Source organism: Chelmon rostratus, chromosome 7 (genome assembly GCF_017976325.1).
Source record: "Chelmon rostratus isolate fCheRos1 chromosome 7, fCheRos1.pri, whole genome shotgun sequence".
NCBI classification, from domain to species: domain Eukaryota; kingdom Metazoa; phylum Chordata; class Actinopteri; order Chaetodontiformes; family Chaetodontidae; genus Chelmon; species Chelmon rostratus.
Genome location: NC_055664.1, coordinates 8,163,591 through 8,188,578, shown reverse-complemented (window position 1 = coordinate 8,188,578; position 24,988 = coordinate 8,163,591). Strand labels below are relative to the sequence as shown.

At 43.4% G+C, this 24,988-nt stretch overlaps 1 protein-coding gene across 1 annotated transcript in view; it reads left to right on the top strand.

The window, feature by feature from the left end:
- igsf11 (immunoglobulin superfamily member 11) overlaps nt 1–24,373 on the top strand; it is a 91,024-nt gene extending 66,651 nt beyond the window's left edge. The window contains exons 3-8 of the mRNA XM_041941114.1: nt 9,643–9,806; nt 18,052–18,259; nt 18,995–19,150; nt 20,862–20,984; nt 21,784–21,931; nt 22,949–24,373. Of these exons, the coding sequence (XP_041797048.1) occupies nt 9,643–9,806; nt 18,052–18,259; nt 18,995–19,150; nt 20,862–20,984; nt 21,784–21,931; nt 22,949–23,504 (1,355 nt within the window). The 3' untranslated portion in view covers nt 23,505–24,373. The remainder of the gene's footprint in view (nt 1–9,642; nt 9,807–18,051; nt 18,260–18,994; nt 19,151–20,861; nt 20,985–21,783; nt 21,932–22,948) is intronic.
- Nucleotides 24,374–24,988: the final 615 nt, after the last annotated feature.

Here is a 24,988-nt window from a genome sequence, read left to right as displayed (position 1 = left end):
TGGTGCATCCTAACTTTTCTTTTTCTGATCTAATTCACATCCTTCCTCTTTTGTGTATTTCCCCTCTCCACTCCTGGTCAGGGATCCCATCACCCCGTCATCATCTTCCCCTGACTTTACATTAATTCATCTCCACCTGTATTTGCCCAGACAGCAGCCATCTGCCCTTCAAACCCTCCATTATGCTGTTCTGTGTTATATAGTTGCCTGAAAAATGAAATACACTGTGTGTATTTTATCTAGCATGCAAGTCTCAGGTCCACAGTCTCCACAGTCCCAGGATGCAATGAGTTCAGTCACAGATGAAAGCAGACAATGACAGCATGTGAGCGTGGAGCCAGGTGTTCAGCACTCACATGGTTACAAAACAAAACACAACAATGACACAACAAAGGTGTAGTTTTAATATTTTAGTAGGCTTTCTTTTTACTTCACAGTTATTAAAAAGCAAAGATACATCACATGTTCAGCAGTAAAATAAATAATTCTTAAATCGAACCATGTTAAAATATCTAAGCCACAGCTGTACGTTCCTGCCTCTCTGCTTCCCTCTGATAATACACGTCAGCAGCAGTGAGTTGAGCGAGGGTTCATCTTGAAGGTGAGCCACACAGGGACTCAAACGCACAATAAATCATCACAGGCCCTTATTGCTGGAGAACTGTACTGACCAAATCAGCGGCAGAAGCGCTGCTGCTCCCAGGTGGCCCGGCCAGTGTTGGCGGGCTTAAAATCACTGTCTTCATTTGGAGAGTTAACTGTAGTGAAGGAGAGGAAGAAAGAGCCAGGGATTCGGAGAGGGGAAGATCAAACCGGGAAGAATGAGTGGGAAAAGAAACAAAGAAAAGAACAAAGAAAAAGAATTAAGGGAGAGAGAGAGAACAATCTCTGCCTGCAAGCCAATTACTAACTAAGGGGCATCAGACAAGGTTACCTCAGGCTAAATGTTGGTTCCAGGAATAGTCCTCCAGTATTATCTGCTGGCTGGCGCTGTGACGCCCTGGCTGGCTGACTGAGAAGCTTAGACTGTATTTGCGTTAACCTGTGCCGTGCAGACAGCGGAGACAGTGCCTGGCCTTACCTGCCGACAGGGAGTACAGAGAGGGAAGCACCACAACACACACACAGCTCAACAGTTTCAAGGCCCGGTGGTTTCACTTTTAGATCAAACTCATGTATTAGTGCCATTGGAAATGTAGCTTTCCATACCAGTCCTCACTGTGGTTTCTTTGATTTATTTAAGGGTGGAAACAGATGCAGTTTCGTCCTTTGAGTGCAATTTTTACATTCGTTATCCTTATAACTCGTACGACATATACCTACATACCAGACATGGAGACGGGCTGTGCTGCTTCATTTGGGCATCTTTGGCAGAACCAGGCCGTTGTCACCCACTTAAAAGGAACTTGAAGTTGGCAGCTGCCAAACAGCAAAACAGAGCCCCTTGCCAATCATGTCATCTTACTGGCAGATCAGTATGCTTGCCAGGATGTTAGATTTACATGCAGACACTGTGGCAGGTTTGCCAAACATGCAAGTCTGACAGGGAATGCTGCACACAGAGGTGGTACGAAGGCTGCGAGGTGGCTGACAGGAGCAGGAGTCTGCTTCTTTAGGGAAATCCAGGTCTGGTTCCTCAGCTGTCATTTGAAACAACACACCGGGTGACATGTGCTGGCAATTTGCAAAACAGCGTGTTTTGTAGCTGTATGAGCATGCATGAGAGTGATGTTTTTGATTGGAGCTGTATATTTGTGATTAGTGTACTCCACTGAAGTTGGCACTTGATGTTTTTTGGACATTGTGTGTGTGTGTGTGTGTGTGAGTGTGTCTGTGTAGCTGTGTCCAGGGCTGCATGTGCAGAGCCATCTGTTTGCTGCTTTAGCGGTAGTCTTCCAGTGCCCAGGCTTATCTGTGCACGAGGGCAGTGGCCTACTTTAACCTTCTGCTCGCTCGGTGCACACAGCCGAGCACACTAGTTTAGTTGATTACCCGTTAGCCTGTTCATAACTTTCATTTCATTTTCATTTGCAATCAGTTTTTAGATTGTTATTCAAAAATTGAAAAAAGAATATCTACCAATCTGTGAGGAGTAATTTGCAAAACAGTTATGTTACAATAATAGCATGTTGCATCCCTTAAACGCCAATTGCTTCCTCTTATTCTTGTGTGAATTTTTGTCTGCAGAGAAGTGTTATATTTTTGCCCTCTAGCAAAAAAACAAACAAACAAACAAAAAAGGCAAGGCTGCAAGGTTGTCCCATAAAGAGCAAGTAGGGACATTCTGCTACTCATATGATAAGACCTGTAAAGCATTTTAGAAGTGCAACAACTTTCTCATCACAAGTCTAACATCAGTTTTACTTCACGTTTACTAAAGTGACAGAAATGATTGTAAGAAGGTGAAAGCCGGACTGTAAGCAAAGAGTGTGACCAGTGCTACGTGCTATAGGTTGTATGAGGCCTTGTGTTTGTAGTTGTAGTGCATTAGGAGCGCAGTAAGCCAGGCTAGTCAGACTCAGTACAGTTTAGAGGACAGTATTAAGCTATGTAGGCTAGTCAGTGGGCCCTGTTAGGGAGTTGGCCGTTGTGGCTAATAGGTCAACTGGGAGGGGCGGGGCAGGGGATGAGAGGGAGGATGAGCAAGAGATTTTTATGGCTTTTTCATTGGGTGAGGTTTGTTGGGTGGACTGAGGAGGGAAAATGTAGGAGGAAGAGAGACGAGGGGAAAGGAAAGGAGGGATTAAATGAGTCATGTGAACAAAACCTCTGGTGGAGGTTACGCCGACATCATCATCTGAGTTCTCTTTGACCCACCGGAGTCCCTCACCCGATGAGTGTGAACAACGGAGCTTTCCAAAGCAGAGAGTTTAAACTGAGGAGGTGTCGAGTTTGTTTGTGATGGATTATGATCAGCTTGCTGCATGCACACCATCATTTTGCCTTTGTTGTTGTCAGTCGTTCTGATCAGGGAAAATAAAATATACACAAACTCTGAACTATGACAGTGCATGCAGGCAGAAGCTGAAGAGATTTTTTTCAGCTTTAGTTCATGCAGTTCTTCTGTAAGCACGGTTTGTGTGTTGTATACACATCTGACAGGACCAACATTTGCTTCTTTGTGAAATATGAATGAGGACCTTTTATGATGTGGTCTCAATGGACTATGGTTATAAACAGACCCGTCCTAAAGGTTCAGCTTGTTTTCTCTGATGTGCAACAGCCTCTAACACTCTTATCCAGAGACATAAGGTTATTACAATCAGATGTAGCTCGAGTGTTTTTTTAAAACACTGTGTGAGATCGTATGCTTCAGCTTGACAGATAGATGGACGGCATAGCTTGCATCAGAAGCTCATTGACATTCTGGGAAATAGAAATGGAGAAAGATGCTACTTATCTTAGCTCATCATAACTAATGGAAACCGCGGAAACCAGCTGTCCACCTACCACCACTTCAGAAACTCACTAATTAACAGGATGTATCTTGTTTAGGTTGTGCAAAAAGAAGTGTACAAGCTATAAATTGTGGTCTTGGCTGAGTGCAGTGATTTTCCCCGTGGAGACTCGAGGAAGTCGCTGTGCCCCTTCCAAGAAATTGTCCAGCACCTTAGCCCACGTACAACCAGGACTTGCCGTTTTTACACTTTGTTTTTTGTATGCATTAGAGCAGTGGTCCCCAACCTTTTCTGTACCATGGCCCAGTTTAATGTCTGACAATTATTTCACGGCCCAGTCTAAAGGTGTAGCAGATAAAAACAAAATAAAATGATAAGATCGGCATTAAAAACTGTGGTATTTTCTCTTCAATAATAATAATAATAATAACAATAATAATGAACGTAAATCCACTTTTTAATCATGTCAAGAGGACCTGGCTGCAGACTGGCACTGTCAGGCACCACCTGTTTTTCAAATTATGTGAAAAAACAAAATAATGGAAATTATTTTTTCTTTCTGTGCGGCCCAGTACCAAATGACCCACGGCCCGCTAGTGGGCCGCGGCCCACGGGTTGGGGATCAATGCATTAGACAAATGATACATGACATGTTGGTGGACTGTTTCATCTTTGGACCAGACAAGCTTGATCCCCTCTTTATGCTATGCTAAGCTAACGAAAAAAAAGAGAAGATAAAATAAACAAGCTTGCAAAACTATTCACAAAGCAAAATTTACTACTGAAGCTAACAAAGTGCAGTATACAGTAATCAAAAACCCTTTGGAAACTGAGTTGGTTTGTGACTTTACTTTTTACCTCAGCAGCGCTTTGAGCATGGTGCTTGATGAGTTGCCATTGAGCAGCTGGGTACACAACCGCACCACCTGAGTTTCACACGGATGTCTTTGCTCGCTTGTTGGTTCGCCCTGGTGCCTCACGGGCAGCGGCGGCGTCACAGGGTCAGCGGTACACAAACACAGCTCATCGTGAAGCCCCTGAGCCTCTCTGCAAGAGACTGGGACACAGAGCTCCGCTTGTGTGTGGGCACAGGTGTTGGTGCACACGAATCCATGTGTAGATGTGCTCAGGCTCCGGTTTAATTTCATGCTTTTGCAATTTCTTTTTGTCCTTGCAGTAGATTCACGCGGAGGTTAAATCGCCAAAGCAATCGCAATTGGCATTTGAGTCCGAAGAAGAATTCTAAAAGGATGCAGATTAAACATGAAATGTGATCAGAGCTGCCAACTGTCACGCCTGAAGCATGAGGTACATGATTTTATGCTCGATCTCTCATCCTTCCCTCTTACTCGCACTTCTTCAGAGGTCTCACGCTCAGAGAAAACGAGGCTTACAAAAGGTGGCTATCACGCATGAAACCGTCTGACTGTGATGTTTTGAAGCTTGCATTCTGCTTTAAAAATGTTTATATTTTTACTACATTATGTCACGGAAAATGAGGTTGAAATCTGAAACAGCAGAGATGTGGTAATTGGCTGTAAATCCGAGGTAAAAGTTGAAGAATTCAGACATTCACTGTTGCCTGCAAAGCAGAAAACACTTTGTCAGAAAGAAGATGTATTTCACTTTTAGATATGTATGATGTGTGTTCTGTGGCCTTTCTTTAGCGCCATCATGAATCATCTCACTTAATCAGGTGTATGTATGTGTAGGTGTGTGTGTGTGTGTCCCAGCCCACCCACTGAAGCAGTGCCAGAGGCTCATCACATCACAGCATCAGGGGCATCTGTTTGAAACTGAAATAAAAGTAAAGCCTATGAATAAAAGAGCTACATGAATAAAAACACAGGATGCAAATGCCTTCCCGAGCTGGGGTTGTCTCTGTATGTGTGTGTGTGTGTGTGTGTGTGTGCATGTGTGTGACGAAGAGGTTGTGTGTTTGAGCGAGTGGGAGAGTGGAAGTGTTGTATTCACCCTGCATTCGTTCTCCATCCCATCATGGCTGCACCTTAGCTTGACTGAGTGAGTGAGCACACACACACACACACACACACACACACACACACACACACACATCTACATGCTCTCTGAGGTGTATGGTTTTCACATGCATTAATCAACAGCAGTTTTGACACTTGCCTCTGAATGAGGAGACAGAGAGCCGTTCTAATGGAGCCACGCTGTTGGTTCTCTCCTTGAATCCACAAGCACTGCCAGCACAGCCTGGGGTGACTTTATCAATTAGGTCTCTCTGGAAAAGGCTCCACCCTCCCTCCTATTTCATTCCCCCCTTTTTCTTCCCTTTCTTCTGATTTATTCTACCTCTCCGTGCCTCCCTTCTCATGCTGCATCCTTCCTCTTGTGCTGTTCTCTTCCTCGTCCTTGTCCGTTGCAGCTCAAAGTTGCTTCCCGCCCGTCACACCACTTTGTTCCTCTCTCGTCTCTTCCCCCTGTCAACTTTGTCCTTTGTGACTTCCTCCGCTTCTCTCCGCTACTTTGTCCTTTTTACTCTATATAAAACATTAAGATTAGAAATGCTGAGGAGCACATTTCTTGTCTCTAGTCTGTGAACATCCTTTTAAAAAAAAAAACGGATTCAGAAATGAAAAGAATAATGGTAAAAACTATGAAAATAAGAACCTAAAAATAACCCTTCTTCACCTCTTTCTTTTTTGTAAAATGATTGATTTGATGAGGATTTACATTATCCGTCTATTTCAGGTGGTGCTCACTTTTTGTCTCATCATGAAATGAACATGATACTTTTATTTTGCAGACAGAATCTCTGTTTTTGTTGTTTTATTCTGAAGAAAATGTTTAAAATTAAAAACACAACAGGATACAATGAGTTGCTCTTTACAAGAAGGAAACGCCTGCATGCACAAAGGCTTCCACTTACCTGTGCAGGTGATCAAATCCACGGTTTATAATCCAATCACAGGCAGGCTATCTCATCTCGACAGCGTTCTTTAGCTGCTGTATGTGAATGCTTGCAGCTCACAGACGAACTAAAATCTTGCCAAATGTCTAAATTATGCAAACTGAGTCAACAGTGAAGTGTTCATTTTCTGTACTTAAACCTCTGCTGCAGTCAACATATTTTTGTTGATTTAAATCATATGCCTTTCTTTTCATTGGTTAGCTAAATTGAAACAAAATGACTCAAATGACAAAATGACTTATCCTAGACTAAACTAAGATGGTGTGGAGGCAACAACAGACAGCAATCTGTCAGTCTTTGACTGAGGCTTAATAAAGGTGACAATGCAGCACTCATTTATTACAGTTAGACATAACTGTGGTCAGTGGGTGGTCAGTGTCAGTGGGAGCAGTGGTTAGTCCTGTCGGTCAGGCAGGTGTGGGTCCTGCTGAGTTCTGCCTCGAGGCAGGGAACAAGATGTTTGTTGACGGAGAAACGAAGAGGCTTGGATGGTAAACCCAATGAGATGGACAGCTCATTTACATTGCACCTTTGCACAGCAGCGGGGAGACTTGAGGAAGAGTGAAAAACTGTGTGCTGCACTTTGCCCTGGGCAAGAATAGCAAAGCAACATGCAAGAAAAGAACAAAACAGGGGAAACAGGGAACAAGCAAAGTAACAGCTACTGTAGCAAAACCCAGCCTGTCTTTGAGAGCGCTTCATAAGAAACAGCAGATTCCTTCTAGTATCACAATTACACAATACACATCACACCACAGTGGATACGTCTTTTATCTGGGTGGCCACATTTGACAATGAGTCGCTCACCCCTTACAGTATGCAGTCTAGAAGCGTGGCCGTCTACCGGACATGCTCCAAGAGTCGAGCTGAAGAGCTGGCATAAAGCTTTGGCAGAAGCGTGTGCAATAATGAGGCAATGCCGAGCAATGCCGCACTTTAGTCGCCGAGCTGTCGAGCCGTTGACGTTTGTGTCTCTTAGATGTGTCCCTGATGGACTGCCGTACATGTTACCGACAATGTGCACTCGTGAATTTGAATATGTGCATGGCGGTGGGTGGTCATGTCGTGCGTGCGCCTGCGTTGGAGGGCATGTGTACGCATATGTGCCCCCGCTGTTTGTACACGGTGTGCGCTGCACATGCTTTTTTAGCATGTTTGCTTGGTGTGCTTGTTTGTGATTTTGAGCGTGTGTAAGTGTGTGTGTTTCTTCTTGGGTCGCGGGAGCTTACAGGCTCTGTTCGCAGAGGTTCCCTAATCCAGTGTTTTGAAATGAGCCCGCCAGCTGTTGTGGGCTTGAGAGACTGCTGCCTTGGAGGAGGCTTAAGGACGATAAGATGCTCCTTCTATCTTCATTCCTCTTTCTTTCTTTCTTTCTTTCTTTCTTTCTTTCTTTCTTTCTTTCTTTCTTTCTTCCCTTTTTCATCCTCCTTAATTCTAACACATTTAATTTCAATGTGGCCATGAGAATAAACACTAACACTGATCTCATGCTGCCATCACAATCACACGTTCTGTTAAGGTTGCAACCTCTTGTATGAACTTCCTCCTCATTGCTGTTAATCCTCCAATAAGAACATAGATTGATTCTGCGCATGAAGTGAACATTGTGTACACAGAGGATGGAAGAAGATCAGATTAGGCCAGTGACCCAACAGTTTGTTATTTATTACAGTATATTTATAATGATGGCCTGAGATTGCAGATGTCATAAGGGGTAATGAGAGCTCATTACCCGCATTGTGACGTACGCGCAGAGCAGATTGTTGCGCTGCTTAACGTCTTACTTTAGCAATTGAGTTACAGTGAGGGATCATACTACTGTAAATGATCCATATTGACATTCCAGTGGAATATAATGCCTTTAAGTGAAATTGCTTGCACAATTTATGGGTCTGACAGTCTTTTCATGAATATAAACCGTGACTGAGCGGAGCGGTGCGAGCCTTGCCTATCTCCCCGGTGCCAGCAGTGAGCCTGCAGGCCGTGTGGTGTCTGCCAGCAGAGGGAAAGCGTAGGAAGTCAGCAGGTTTCGGACAGACAGAGAGGAAGCAACAGGCGGTCTGTCAGCTAGAATGTGACGCTGATATTCAAAACCCAAATTTGAGAGAAATGACACTTAAGGCCTGAAATTCTAAGCAGATGGAAAATGCCTTACATTTGGCGACCTAGAAATGGCTGCAGGATGTATATTTTGTCATGCAAGGTGGTCATCGCTTGCTCCTCTGGCTTCACTCCTACATACCACACAAATGACATGCTGTCGGTTTCTACTATTGGCTTATCACAAGATCATCATCTTCCATTATCACTAACAAGGACGATTCACAGGACATGATCAATTATCCGTAATCACATCAGTGCCATCATCCTCCTCACCATGTTTAGATAAGATTACTTCCCATTGGGGTTTTTGGACATGGATACATGCTTGTGGGGGAGATCTAACTTAATTTAGGCTGTAATGTCTTTAGCTGGTCTAGAAATAGGATGCTGCATGTACATATTTGTCTCTGTGGGTCTGTTATGGCTGACAGCTGAGCCCAGATGAGGAGAGCAGCTCGTCAGTTCCTTAGTTTCGGGAAGATGCACCTTTGCTTCGCAAGACAACAAGCTATCATGGTTGCTCAGTATGCTGCATATGCACAGGCAGCAGCAAATAGTATCTAAAATAGCCACCACTATCCCCTCTTGTCATGTTCATTTAGTACGTATTGATACAGGCCGTGTTCCCATGAAAGCAGCAAGAAGCAAGTTGTTTTAGGAAATGAATAACTCAAGAGACAGCCTATCGTGTTTCCCCATTTAACTATTACATATTTCATGTGATCCTTCACAGTGTGGTCTAGATGTTTGTTTAGCTGCTGAGAGAATTTCAAAACAGGAGCTTGGTTCGGAAATCATGTTTCCTTTTCTGTGAAGATGAAAAGGAAGCAGTGAAAAGATGCACTGAGAGATTTAACCAGACTTTCTGCTTTTAAAGTACATTTATGGGTACATGTGTACAATGTTTTACTTATTATAGCTTGCATTTATAGACCTCCACTCCCTCTGGCTATGTGTTTGTCCCTGCGCATCTCTCTCTTTGACTTACTTGAGACAGGTTTTCAATATCACTGATATTGGTGATCTTTAAGTCAAACAGCCTGCAGAAAGATACAACAACATGCATGTTTTGGGAGTTGTAATTGCTACATTTGGATGTCTTCTCTGCGCTCTTTATTCTCTTGTTTTACTCGTTTACACCTTGTACGTATTTACCTATTGTCTGTCAAGACGCTGATCACTGCCTCCTTCCTCCTGCAGTGTGTGTGCGGGCGCTGGATGTGACGGTATCCCAGAGCAGCATCCAGGTGGCCCGCGGCCAAGCGGCCGTCCTGCCCTGCTCCTTCACCACCAGCGCTGCCCTCAACAACCTCAACATCATCTGGATGGTGATACCACTGTCTAATGCCAACCAGCCAGAACAGGTACAGTGTACATCACTCATGCACTCATTCAATCACAGCGACGGAGCATTCCTGTAGCCTCTTCTGCAAAATAAAAAGCAGTGATAAATTAAAGAAGTGTGAAAAAAGATATTCTTGACATTTGAACCAAGCAGACAGAGTTCTGCAATGGATTTTTGTTCGTCTGGACTGTGATGAGTGTAGCGCTGTAACAGTTGTGATGCATGTAGGTGTGAATCAGTGAAAAGACAATAAACAGCCAGAGCTGCAGTGCACTGTTTAGGTGCTTACTGAGATGTGTACTGTACTACTGAGATGCATCTAACTTATGTTCTAATGCAACATTACTGTGCATGCATCATGTGGATGGCCATGCTGCTTCCCAACAACCACCTCACAGTCAAAGCAGGTACACAAGGATTGATCTGCACTAAGGTGTGCTCAGATACAGCGCAAAGAGAATTTCAGAGGTTGCACAAATGCATAAAAAGTCAGTAGAACAATCGAAAGAGAGGCAAATAGATTGAGATAAGTGGCCCAAATTAATTTGCTCATGTTGAAAAACATTCGAAATTTGCACAATGCATCCACAGAAAGCGAGAATCTTAAGGGTCTGAGGGGCATTCAGGGCAGTTACATGACAGCAAATGCTCTCACTCATTGTGCCGACCATTAAAGGAACCCATAGTGTGCTCTACATATTTGGGAATGTATGCCAAATGTGCAGTGGCCGCTTGTGCAAAATTACAGACTGCAAAAGTGCAAAAAGACACAAAATTTCTCTTTCCGGTGCATCTGAACGCACCTTTAGGAAATTAGTTATATTATGAAATATTAGATGACTGTATTAGACATATTTAGATGTAGTAGTAAACTTAGGGTATGGTCGTAGTCTAGATAGCTTTATAAAGTTGTACTGCAGCCTGCAGGAGAGCAATATCATGTGACACCTCGCTACCTTTAAAACAGTGTATCAGCTGTACAGCACAGAGCATCCCGAAGCTCATTTTACTGCTGTGAATTTGTTTGTGAACATTGGCAGCAGTCTAATTTGCACACAAAAACACTGCATGATATAGACTTCAGTTCTGTCTTATTGGCATTAATTTTGTCTCACTGGCCTCTCACCATCATCCCTTCCTGGCTCGCTCCTCTCATTTTCTTTCAGTTTTTTTTCTCACCTTCCCTCCCTCCCTCTCAGTCATCCTCCCCCCTTGCGGGACTTCTGTGATTCCATTTGAGTTGTTTAACATGCAGCTGCAGGCCGTACAAGCTCACCTGCCTCCCTTTACTTTGAACCCCGGCGCTGGTCGGCCGTCCAAATAATACAATCATCTTCTGCACTAATTACCTCACGCCCACGACAGGCTCTATATCGCAGCTGTTCTCACCACGCACACACAAACACACACCGGCACACACACAAACTGGCATTAGACACACTGCTGGTCCAAATGCAGTGCAGATCCACGAGCATACATGCAGGGCTTATACTGTATTTAGTGGCTTCACACATACAGTACATGCATGCAGAGTGTTCCATAGAAGTGTGAAAACTGAAATGCACATTTCCATACATCCACAAATACACACATCGCAGAGTAATGCTCCCATGTGCACACCTGTGTTTAAGCGCGTTTAATGTCTTCACACACAAATACCTACAAAGACACTAGAAAGAACAGTGAACACAAACGTGTATAAGCGCCTACTCATGGATGAATGCACGAGACTTTTCGATGCTAGGTTAGTGATGATTAGAGCTGATACATGTAGAACGCTGCATTGCATTCACTGTGTTGTCATGCTATGCCTTCACACTGTATTGGATCATATATGACATGTACTGTACATGGTGAGGTCTATGTAGATGCATACCTGCGAACATTGGGTGCAAGCACAGTGGTGCACACACAAGTTTTCAAGTGAGCATTGTTGTAAGTAAAACTGTGTGAACTACAGTTCTGCAATCAGGCGGTGTGCGCGAATTTGGTGAGCTGTCTCAAAAATAGTGTGATGAAATAAAGTGCTGCGTGGGGCGACAGCACAAGTACAAGGTCATTTTAGAGGAAGAGAATGTCATAAATGATTACAGTTGATGCTAAAAGCCATTAAGAATTACTGAACAGAACTCTGCACACCCTCACAACCTGTGTTAGCACTTTAGCAAGTGCACTCAGACCACTCAGATCTCTCTCCGCTCAAATTTGAATACCGTGTTCAGATAACAAGAGACGATGCAACTTATTCAGCTCGGTTAGAGAGCAACAGCACGAGATGCATTGGCTTCTCTGGCATCTCAAACTTAGGTCTGTGTTGTAGCCCAGTTTGTCTGATGCTCGCCATGTTGTTTAAGACTTTACTCTGTGCTTTGCAGCCTTATGCCTACATGGTTGACGCCACATAAAGGCTGTATAACTTAATGGGTCAAGCATGAGATAAACTGTGCCAGCCTGAGGCATGAAACCAAATGATTCTGTTAAAATGCTCTCATTTTCAAAGAACCAGAAAAATTATACAATAGACAATATTTTAACAATGGATAAAATGATGTGTAAAGGGTCACAAGATGCAGTATTCCCCCCCAGCTCTGCTGACTTTTATAGCATCTTTGAGTTGGTGTTTTTGGTTTTCCAGCCAGCAACTTCATTGTTTCGGTTCACTCTCATGGCTCTCATAGCGTTGTTTTTGGCTGCAGCAGCGAAGCTATAAAAACCACTGTAGACTGCCTGCCCACCACCCAACAGCACACACATAGAGACTAGCTGGCGAACATAGTGGAGCATTTAGCAGCTGAAGAGCCAGATATTTCCCTCAGGAGTGGAGGCCAAACCTCAAAACCTTCCTCTCAGCCAGGGTTGGATGCAGGTCGGAGGCTGTCCGGTGAGCTGGCGTTCCCACCAGGAATGCAAATTAACTTACTTTATGGATTCAGTGCTATCAATGTTAAAATGTAAAGTAACAAACTTGCTGGAAAAAACAGCCAGACAGAGAAGACAAGGACATCAGAGTTTTTGCATTTACTCATTTACTCAGTTACTCATTTCACTGAGAAAAAATATAAAATTGATGATGATGATGATCTTCTTGGGGCCGCAGCATTGAGTAGACACATGTTATATGCATGTCTTTTTCAAAATGACAAATATAGCAGGTGTTTGCTAAAAGTTTCACCATATCATCTTTAAAGGTGATATATGTGCCATGGCCTGTACAAAGGCCAATACAAAGTGACAGTTTTGCACATATTATAGATTCTACATAGCTTTTTATATAGAATGTGTTAGATTAATATAAAATGGATTTGCTGACTATTTAATGCTCAAACAAATGACAATAGCACTCAGCCATGATTCTGTGTCTAAACTTGAGCCTTGCGGTGGTTGTAGTCCTGCTTGTTTACTCTGGTTACCTGACCAGCTGATCTCCAGATTACAATGTGCAGGCATGTAGCTCAGCAGAGTGTACATGAGTGTTTGGGTGAGTGTGCATTTTCATGCCTAGTTTTCTGTGTATATAAGCTGTCCATCATTCTGTTGTTGTGATCAAATGTCCTGACCTCTTTCCTCTTGACTGCTAGGTGTGAGATAATCCAGATCACACACACACACACACACACACACACACAGCTAGACAATGGTTTTATGTTTACGAGCTGTTGTTTATCCTCTCTAAACTGTTTGCTGGATATCTGTTATTTATGCTGTAATAAAACTCCAACTTCACTTTCCTCCCGCACCACCTGTGAAACCAGTTCCTGGAGCTGACTGTGTAGCTGCAATCACTGAAGCAGTTGATATATCAAACTTTTATATACAGCACTTTGGGGACATCCCTTAAACGTGGTGAGCCTGGCAGTTTAATATTGTCAGAGTTTCCTGAAATCTAATTTTGATACATTTTGTCTCCTTACCCGCTGAAAGACATTTGTTGAGAAAGTTTCATCACTCCAGGACAGATGAAAACTTTTTGCAGCATCACTCCATCATTTCTAGATTATCTTCAGTCGGAGAAAATGAGTGAAATATGTTTTCATAAATTCCTGGAAAGGCGGCCGTGTTGACTTTTGCAACTCAAAGAGCAAAAATTGTGCAGCTCCAGTGAAATGAGGCTCTGGTGAAATTGAGGTCATAGAGAATCTGTGGTGCAGAAATGAAGTTAATCTGTAATTGAGAACATCTGTCATAGTATTTTAGACGATCAGATTCTGATCCTTCTCTGAACCTAACAATCTGCCAGAGGATAGATCAAACAGGCTCTGCATTCGCATGCTGTCAAACATGACCTTTTTCCTCTCCTCCTGCCTCCCTTCAACCCTGTCCAAGCAATTTTTGCTGGACACATCAAAGAAAATGAACAAGGAACCATTTCAGACAAAGTCAAAATCGGCATTTTGTTTGTCTGAGGCTGTAACTCCTCCCTGTGGAGAGGCTGAGGAGAGGTTTCACTTCAGTTCCTACATTCAGCTTCAACACACTCTCATATACAATAACATGATACCTGTTATTGATCGGCACAGAAGAAATTCTTTTTTTGTGCTTTGCCTCCCTCCAGGGACGTGAGTGTGCCGCGTCAGCGAAAGCACAGTCTTTCTCACCAGCTCGGTTTGAAGTGTCTTTATTAAGAACGCTTCAGCATATGAATCCCAGCTGTTCTGAGGACTTGAGCTCTTACCTTTAGTAAGGACACAGATCACTTCACCCAACTTGATCACTGCCAAATCCACATCAGTCTCTCCTCTGGTAATGTTGCACACTTGAAAATCCAAACTCCTGCTGGCTATTACAGTTAAATTGATTCTCACGTCCCTGACATCACAATGCGCTGTTGCGATGCCACGCAGTTCTTCAGTATATGTACAGCCCAAGTGATCAACTTCCTGTTTGCCGGATCCTCTTTGTCTTCATATAGACTAGAGTTCCAGACTTTTTGCCTTTTCTTAGTAAGGTTTGTTCTTTGAATGTTTGAGTTGTTGTTTTTTTTGCCTGGTTTTCTCTTCTGCCTTTTTCCTCAAGTCAATTAAATTTTGGAATTATTGAACTCTGGATTTTCAAGTGATCCTTGAACCTAAGCCTGTTATATTTTTGGGCCTTCACACTGTTAGCATAGAGTCTGCGAGTTGGTGTCTACTGAAGGAAGTCATGCTGTGAATATTAACTGTCAGGGATTTCAACCTATCTTAAAGTTTATCCATCACCCTGATCAGTTTGTCACCTTTTTTTTTTTACATGCACAGCATCACTGCATGGTAACGCCAGTCTAAAAACTCCCTGTTTGTCAGGGTGTGTTGTGATTATCTTCCCCTGTTGTACCCAAATGTTGACCACCCTTATGCCCTTCCCCCTAACCCCTACCTACCCTTACATTGTACCTTAGACAACCTAAAGACCTGATATCTTATTCAGGGACATATTTGATACTTACTGCAGTAAGCATCGATCAACTTAATCCTATTGTTAGATTTCACTCCCATTGTTGTGTTTTGTATTTCTACTAACTGCTTCAAGTTCGTCTTTTTCTATGGCTCCTACTCCCCCACCCAGCTGTCTGAGATGTCTTTTCTCTTTGAAATTTCTCTGTTTTCTTTTGTTATAAGTTTTTTTCCCCTTGTCTTAAAAGGCTTGCATTGGTGTGAAAACAGTTGCTAATGGAGGCCTCAGAAGCCCACTGAAACTTTTTCTATCAGCACTCCCAAGCAATGATAACTTGGAGCTACAACTAATATTTAAAGACAACATTGGCTGATCATTCTAAACACTGACTGCTTTGGAAAACAGCTGGCAATAAGGGATGTCAATGCATTATATAGATCATCACCTAAATAATACAAAACCATCAGTTTGAAGAGGTGTAGGACTGATTTGCTCCCATATTGTTAAGAACGTGTCTCAGAGGATAGAAGGAGATCAGTGGCAGCTTCCAGTCAGAAAAACGAGGGGAGGCTGTGGGGGTTTAGAGGTTTATTCAGGCTTTATTGATGCGATGGCAGTGTCCCTCGTGTCTGGGGCCAACAGGGTCCTTCGGGTCAGTCAGAAGTAGGCTAATGCCATGAGACTGATACAGTGACAGACAATAACTGAAAGTTAACTTTGTGCATCCAGATGTGGCTGGCACAGACAGGGTGGATTGACGAGCAAGGAAAGAGGATATAGCTCGAGTTCGAGTGAATGCTTGTATTGTATGTGTGTGTGTGTACGGTTTTAGGAGGGTAAGGATGCAGCAGAGGTTTACCGCTGGGCTAGCAGTGGGACGTCCAGCTAGTCCAGCTAGAGTTCTTAGGGCCGTCTGCCATCTGAGTGTCAGCCATGACCTCTTTTCTCCCTGCGCACAGCTACAAAGCCAACCAGGTCACATGAGAGGATGAGGTGATTTATACACACACACATAGTTATGGATGGGTCAACACAGTGGACGGAGACACAACGTCCAGAAAATAGGTGGAATGTGACATGTTTTAAGCAGAACTCAGAAAAAAATAAAAGCAGGGACAGGTGTAAGATGCACCACAGTTTATGGCCTGCTTTAATCCTCTGCTAACTCATGCACACACACAAGCACACACACACACAAACTCGCACACACAGTGTGCGTCGTGTGTGAGGCCGATTGATTGGATCACTTTCACAGAGCATGCAGATTATATTGTTAGGTCATCAGGAGTGTAGAGCCAGGTCATACCGGTACAGTCTGTTAGAGAGGCAGCACAGGCAGACAGAGAGATTTGACAGGGGACGAGTGGACAGACAAAATGTAAGTGAGACCACTCAGTTATTACACTGAGAAACAGTCTGTGGCAGAACAATCACACACACACACTTGCACGCACAACTGATACACTCCCCATGAGTAAATGAATATACACTGAGACACTGAAACACACACACACACACACACACAGACACACACACAGAAGATGCAGTTGCAGGCTCTCATCACAGCCGAGGAGCTGCCTATTCATCTGCACATAAGAGGACAAAGCGAGCGTACTGCACTCAGGAAATTGCAGCCGCGCAATTTACAACCGTTAAGCAGTGGTGGAGACCACAGTCACATACACACTCGTGCACTTTCGTCAGAACTATCACTCTCACATACACACACGATCGCACACGCGCGCACACACTGGTGCTGGTTGTTTCCCTGCCTGGGTCTTTGAACAGTTCAATGAGGGCTCTTTTCACCAAAGTGAATAGCCCCTCTGATTCCCCTCTGTGCTTTGTGATTATGTGTGTGTGTGTGTGCGCGCTTGTCTGTGTGTGAGTTGGTGCGCGCGCGCGTGTGTGATTGCCAGACTTGTGTGCATGCGGCATGTGTTTGCGTGTGTGCTCTTCATCTTTTGTGTGGGCCCAGCTGAGGGGTGAGAGCTGTTTTGCATGTGGCTCGGCCTCACAAAACGAGCTGTTCAGCCCAAGTTTGAGGCCTGAGGGAAGCCTTTGAACTAATTGATCTTTCATTGCTCTTTAATTCGGACCTGAGAGAAGTTTGCCTCAGCTGAAGGTGTGAATTCATCCTTTGCACGTGGTTATTCTCAAAGGTCGCTGATGTAACGACAAAAGGGCTCGGTTTTGGTTTAACCTCTTGCTGAAGTTGACTCCTTGTGCAGAGGACATCCTACATTGCGAGTGTTGGACTCATCAGATTGCAGTTTATATGTTTCCAAGTTAAAAGGTTTTTAATTATGCATACCATTTAGTGGATGCTTTTATCAGAAGAGGCTTATAGTACCATGAAAGCGTACTTTTCATATGTACTGTTCTCCTCAGCCTGGAATCCAGGCCCATGCCCACTGAGCTAGAAAGGACCACTCACAAATAAAAGCTTTTTTGTCCGTCTGTTTGTTTGTTTGTGTGTTTGTTTCTTAGGACATAAATGTGTGTTCTTTACTTTCTCTGTCCGCTTTCAAGCTATTTTTCAGCCTCTTAGTAGAACTAGGTCTCCCTCTAGTGACAGATACTTGCAACAGACCACGAGAGGAAATGTCCAAAAGTCACATTCATAAAGCATACAGACCCCCAGAAAAACAACATCATCAACATCAAATTCTAATGACTATAAAAACCATCTGCTGCTTCCTTTGATAGATTTTTTTCTTGAATTGCTGATTCTTATTTATTTCTCTTCTCTTTCCCCCCACATTTTTGTCACCAATGTCTCTTTCTGCCTTCCACCCTTTCCCATTTCCTCTCTATTTTACCAATTCATTTCCTTTAACTCTCTATCCTTCTCTACATCCACTACCTTCTTACCTTCTGACATCTCAATCCAGGTGATAATTTACCAGGGCGGCCAGGTGTTCAGCCTCGCCAACCACCTCAATGGTCGTGTGGGCTTCGTGGCCACCATGCCAAGCACAAGTGCCTCCATCTTCATCAACAACACCCAGCTGTCCGACACTGGGACCTACCAGTGCCTGGTCAACAACCTTCCAGACAGAGGGGGGCGCAACATCGGCGTCATAGGGCTCACGGTGTTGGGTAAATAACAGAAAATTGATTTTTTTTTTTAAGTTTCAAAAATTAAGACAGCAGGGTTAAAGCTAAGGCTACTGCAAAAATATTTTAATCCACTTTGGTCACGCCAGTAACTGGTACCACGTTTGCCCGTTTAGTGGCATTTTGAGTGTCAGTTAAGGTCAAAGGAGGAAATTCATTGTCTGTCCATTTAGAGGACTGTCAGTTTTGACTGTCAGAAAGGTTTTAAACATTTTAAACAAATCTTTCATTAGGACAAATTGTAGGAGGAACCAAATATCTATTTTTCAGTTTATAAGTAACCAGAAGAATCCTTTAAAGGATCAGTGTGAGGTCCTGCCTGAATACCTCTCCCCTCACCCCACCCTTTCCAAGCATATGGAAGGCCCTACAGTTGCGGCCACTAAACTCACAGAAAAGGGGCTGGGCTACTGGAGAAACATGGTGGAAGAGTACCCGCCCCCTCTGTAGATACAAAGAGTTCAGTCTCTATGGGGCTTATAGGGTTCAGTAATTATACACTATGAAAACATACTTATGAATATTTTATTCCATTTCTGCCATATTCTGTCAGTAGTTCCCCTAAATCTTACACTCTGCTCCTTTAAGGCAGAAATTTAAAGCAGTTGCCAATAAGCAGCATGTAAGCACTGTTCTTCATGTTCTTTTTTTATGTGAAAATTAGATTTGTTGTGTAAAGTGGTTAACATGACAACGCCCACTCTCCCCATCTGCCAGTGCCCCCCTCTGTGCCAGCATGTCGAATCCAGGGCACGCTGGATGTAGGCAGTGACATCATGCTGTTCTGCAGCTCCGAGGAAGGCATTCCCACGCCGTCCTACTCCTGGGAGAAGCTGGACGCGCTGCCCAAGCTGCCGCACAACGCCATGCAAGGTATTACAAACAAGCTGGCCGTCGGAGTTCCCTTTTGCCCCACCTTTGCTGGTAAATCTCACACACATAGCGTGTCACAGACTCAGCGACAATCCCGCCATCAAAGCCACCTGTCATGTGCCAGGCCCGATCTACTGCCCGCCCAAAAGCCCCCCCGACCCCACCCCCACTGATCCTGCCGAGGGGCGAGTGAAACCGTGTGAATTTGTGAATGAGTGTACGTGTCAGGAATGTGTTTGTGTAATTAACCCAGATGATTATGCATATGTGGTGTTTTTATGTTCTTCCTCATTCTCTCATGCTGAACACCAACTCTGGCATTTCCTCAGTTAGTTAAAACACATCGTTTGTACAGAATTGGTGCAATCAACCAGGGCCCTACTGCAACTTTAGCTGAGCCGTGGCCTAACACACATCCCGGTCCCCTCAGAACAAGAGGAGCAGATGTGCTGGAGTTTGGTTTTCAGCATTAGACAACACTGTGGACTCTCCTTTCTTTTCCAGCTGTGCTCATTGCACAGTCAAATAGTCTTCATCATCAGTTACTTTCTTTGTCTGTACACTACTGGTCAATAGAAGGCTAATATGCAAATCTTAACATCAGTTGCAGATGGCAGATTCCCACAAACAAAACAGTTAGTATTGTTTCTTATACAGCTACAGGGAGAAATACTTGGAAAGGTTTGTAAATTTCAAGAAACCGAATCATATTTGCAAATTCAGCTACAAAGGTGGTTGAATACACATCAATTATCAGCATTTGCAAGATGCTAATTGGAATGTCTGGCAGTCAGCCCTTTGATGTGTTAACGTCTGAGGCCAAACCGTATGCCACCAAAATTTCAGTTCCACAAAATTAAGCTTTCTTGTGTTTCTTACAGTTACATTTGACTTATTATATTGTTTACAGAATTTTTCCTAAGCCCTGTTTCTGTAAATAAAATGTGTTTATTAAATATCAACCTTTAGAGAGAGAGTTTATCAAGACATTTCAGTTTAAGATATATGTGGAAATCACATGCTGTGTTTAGAAAATAACAAGACCAACGTATCAGTATTGCATCGTTAAACCTCTCTCTTCTTATTGATGATGGTCTGCCTGGTTTGACATATTTGCTTTCACACTGGAAGAACAAATGGCCTCAGTGTTTTGCGTTGAGTTTTGAGTCAGTCTTCTTCTGCTGTTTGTGTTTGATTCAAGCTGTGATCAGATCCTGGATTTGTCACCGTCACTCTTACATGTGTTCAGTTTGACACTGACAGATGTGACAGATTGCACATGAGACTTGGGCTCACTTCCTTTTAAATGAATACAGTAGTGTACAGCTGTATGGTTCTTAGCTCAACCCATTCATCATTTGTGAAAGAAAGGAATCTGCAGCTTAAATATATGCTGTATAGTATACTTCACTTGTACACCTTGCATTAAAGCTATGTAGCACCCTCTACTGGTGGATAGTAGAAGTTGTTGAATGTAATGTAATACTATACACAGGATTAGTATAAGAAAATTAACCAAATTTCATATGTTTTAGCCAAATTGTGAATGAATTATTCAGTTTAACTTATTTCTAATCAACTCTGATGTTATCTCTGTATGTAAAAGTATTTGATATGCATTGGGCCACGTGTGTGTGTGTGCTTCAACAATGTGCTACATGTGTTGTAGTCATTTTAATTACTATGTGGCTCTGTGTTGTGTGTCCTTCAGACCAGATGCAGGGCACTGTAACACTGAGAAACATCAGCACCAGCACCTCAGGACTCTACCAGTGTACCTCCAGCAATGCAATTGGCAAGAGCACCTGTCTGCTCAACCTGCAGGTTGTAGCACGTAAGTACACTCAAACACACTGCTGAGACTCTGCCATTGTCATATATAGATCAGCTGACACGTGGCTGGGTGTTTTCATGGCTGTGCATTTATAGATGGAAAAGCCGCCTACTCGTCTCACTCAAACACTGATGGATGGGAGTTGCAAGTCTTCTGCTTGAATGACGCTTGTCACAGAGACAGATAACCAGCAAACAAACAATCTATTGTGTTTTTGTTCGGGTCATGCTGGGTCAGACAGTTTGACAGGAAAGACTGTAACTTGATTTTTAGTCCTCTTGCTCGTTTGACAGTGCGCGGCAGTCTGACACTCAGTGCCAGAAATACATGCAGACAGACAGCAGAGTGCTGACTCTGTCTGTCAGAGACTATAGTGGGTTTCAGTCATTCAAAAAACAGGCAGTGCCAGCATGGCGCTGATGTGAATGCTGAAAAAGCAGAAGCGCTATTCAAAACTATTCTATTCACTTCAATTGTTTATGTTTTACATATAATTATTGGAAAAAGTGATGGAAAAAATCAGGTTTAGAAGCAAGTGCCAGAGTCAGACAGCAATCAGTGCATGTTTATTTTTAGACTGAAAGACATAATAGAGCTATTGTCCACCAAAGAAACTTCTTTATGTAGCATTAGCCTCCCATCTCACAGGTTTTATAATGGTGGCACCTTTTAAACAGCTGCTATGAGTCGGACAGCTGTCTTTTTTCATGCTATTCTGCGATCTGATTCTGAGTAATTTGGACTGAACATACTGTCAGCCATTAATGAAACCTTCTCCTCCTGCTTGTCTGTCCTGCAGCCCAGCCTCAGAGCGTGGGTCTGATAGCAGGGACCATCGCTACAGGGGTCCTGGCTGTCATCATCTGCTCCCTGTTAGTGGTGGTCACACTCTTCTACTGGAAGAACAAGAACAAATACGACGAGGAGGAGATTCCCAACGAGATCAGGTTTGGCTTTTTTTTAATGAATGGATGTCACACAACATTGTTTTCTAGCTTATATACGCAGTAAATTATGACCGTGGCAGGGTGGAGACGACGTTTTTGCTGCATTTTAAAAGGTGACGAGATGTAGCCGCGGCTTTGCATTTCCTGTTGTAGAATGAGAAGTGTGTCAGCGCTGCCATCACAGAGATTCAGCTCGAAAAACTAAATTGGATTTTAAGTTTGGAGAACTCATCTTAATTTTATCTCCTGGCAATGGATTTATCCATCATCAAAAGCTAATTTGTCTTCTCAGACAGTCGGTGAAGCTCTGTCAGTTATTTAAATGGGCTGCAATTTCTCCCCTAAACCAATCATACTGAAGATGAATCATTGTGCAGATATGTGGCTATTTGGCTGATTGGGATAACATCAGCCTCATTTTGGGCTTGACTACAATACCTAATTCAGTTTCCACCCCCACAGCTCTGCTCTTCCCCACTAACAGCAAGTCACAATGAGTATATTTCATCTCAGCCGAATGAATCAGGAGACAAATTATTCTACCCAAAATTACTCTTCATGAAAGACGCCGTTTAGATGAGCAAGGACTGAATAAAGCGAAACTTGAAAGCAGTGTCTGCTGTTCTAAACGATAGATTTCCTTCAAAATGACATGCAGCCGAATTGTCATGTTGCAAGCTATTTTATTGTATTAGGAATGATGCTTTTTGTGATATGGTAAATTTAATAGCCTTTTTTTCTTGGACAGTGTTAAATTGAAGTTCTTAGCACCTTTTTTGCGATTGCATTATTTGTGCAGGTGTTTCAGCCCACTGTATATTCAACAGGAAAGATTTAAAAATTTAAGAAGAAAAACTGATTAGATAAGTATTCTGTAGTTTCTTGCAACTTGACTGCATAGAGAAGCTCTTTAAATTTTTAATGCATCACAGAAGATTTGTGCTGAATATTTGACGATGAACAAATTGCCGCTTTCAGCTCTAATATCACTGACATCTTCATAACTTTTCTGAACAGAGAGGATGACCTTCCTCCCAAGAGGTCATCGTCAGTGAAGGCTTTCCACGCAGACGCCTCGTCCTCAGAGAACGACACGCTGACGTCGACCAACACCTACAACAGCCGCTACTGGCACAACCCCAAACCCAACTACGACACCAACTCCTACACACGCTACAACGGAGACACCCGTCAGACCTTCTCCACCGCCGCTCATGGCGCACACGGCCACGGACAGGCCCAGAACGCAGGACACGGCCACAGTACGGTGGTCACGGCGCCAGGCTCAGCCCCGCTGTCCCGCCACGCGCAGCCCACGACGGCAACGACGACATCGTTTGCCAATGGCAGCCACACGCTCCCCCCGCCCAAGACTCTGGTGGTCACCACGAACTCTGCCCCGTCCCCTCCCACCATGGTGCGCAGCAACGGCTCCGTGAGCCTCAAACCGGTGGTGACGTCCACGCACGGGCAGCACACGCACTCCTATGCCGTGAGCCAGGCCACCCTGGAGCGGATGGGAGCGGTTCCGGTCATGGTGCCCGCCCAGAGCAGAGCAGGCTCGCTGGTCTGAAGTCAGATTTGCTTGCTTTGAAAACAAGACTAAATGAGTGTTTGGTTGTGATGTTTGAAATCCACTGATGAAAAATAGACCGAATATGGGCTGAAGCAGCCCGCTGCCCTTTACAACTGTGTCTTTCTGTATGTCTTGACCTCTTTATCTCGAAACAAACTGGGATTTTACAGTGCAGAGTTCATTTAATGCCAATTCCCTGACGGACAGGAGCCTCCATTATGTAGATAAGCACTACACGGAGTCTGATCATTCCCCTATCGGATGGATTTTCCTGGCGGGTGGGGTGGGAACTGTTTTTTCGACCACTCAGATGATTTCACAAAGCTGAAGTCAAATTTCCTGCAGAACCTGGATTCTCCGATCTTTTTCAGGGCTGGATCATTGTGATGATTTTGGGGTTTTTTTGGAGTCAAAGCAACACAAGGCAAGCATGGTCGGACTGAAGCGGGCCCGGATTCCCACATAAACGCATGTGTCTCATGTTTCATGATAACAAATGAAGTCCACGTTATTTCTAATAATTTCAGTTCTAATTCTGACATTATGATTTGGGATTTTGACGGTAATGATAGTGATGATGAGGACTAGGCACTGAAAAAAATGAATGTTTTGTTTGGAGTAACCTAAAGGATGAAAGTATAAGAGTGGTGTTGGGTGAAATGGCCTTAGAAGCTCAGAGAGAGGGGGTTTTATTGGGTGCAATACAATAATATAATATACTTTACTTCACTGAATGCAAACATTTTGATTACGTTTCTGCACTTTTAGAGAAATTTTATATCAAAACTGCTGTCTTATGAACACTAACTCTTACTAATGATATGCTTTATTCATGCACATACAACCCAGATTCCAAAAAAGTTGGATCGCTGTGTGAAATCTTAAATAAAAACAGAATACAAACATGTACAAACAAACTGTGTTTACCAACAATGGTTTTATGAAGTGTTCCTGAGCCCATGTAAGAACATCCTTAATACAATCATGTGTTTTCATACCAAATCATGATACTATCATCTGTTGCCAACCAACCTGTTTACCTGTGGAATGATCCAAACAGGTGTTTTTGGAGGCGTTTCCACAACTTTCCCAGTCTTTTGTTGCTCCTGTCCCAACTTGTTTGAAACGTCAAATTCAGAATAAGCAGATATTTACAAAAATCAATGAAGCTGATGAGGTCAAACATTAAATATCCTGTCTTTGTGCTGTTTTCAGTTGAGTATATGTCCAAAAGGATTAGCAGAATCACATTCTGTTTAACTTGTGTTTCACACAGCGTTCGGACTTGTTTGGAATCAGGGTTGAACAGCTACTGGTGATATTTGAAGATGGCACAGGTGCTTGATTTTCAGAGAAAAGCTGCACAACACCTTTCACGACAGAAAGCCACTCTCCCCCGATCTAAACTTGAACCCGTGGATGGATATTGTCTTCGTTTTCGCCGTGTTCACCCCTGCTGTCGTCCCGATCTGGTTCATGTC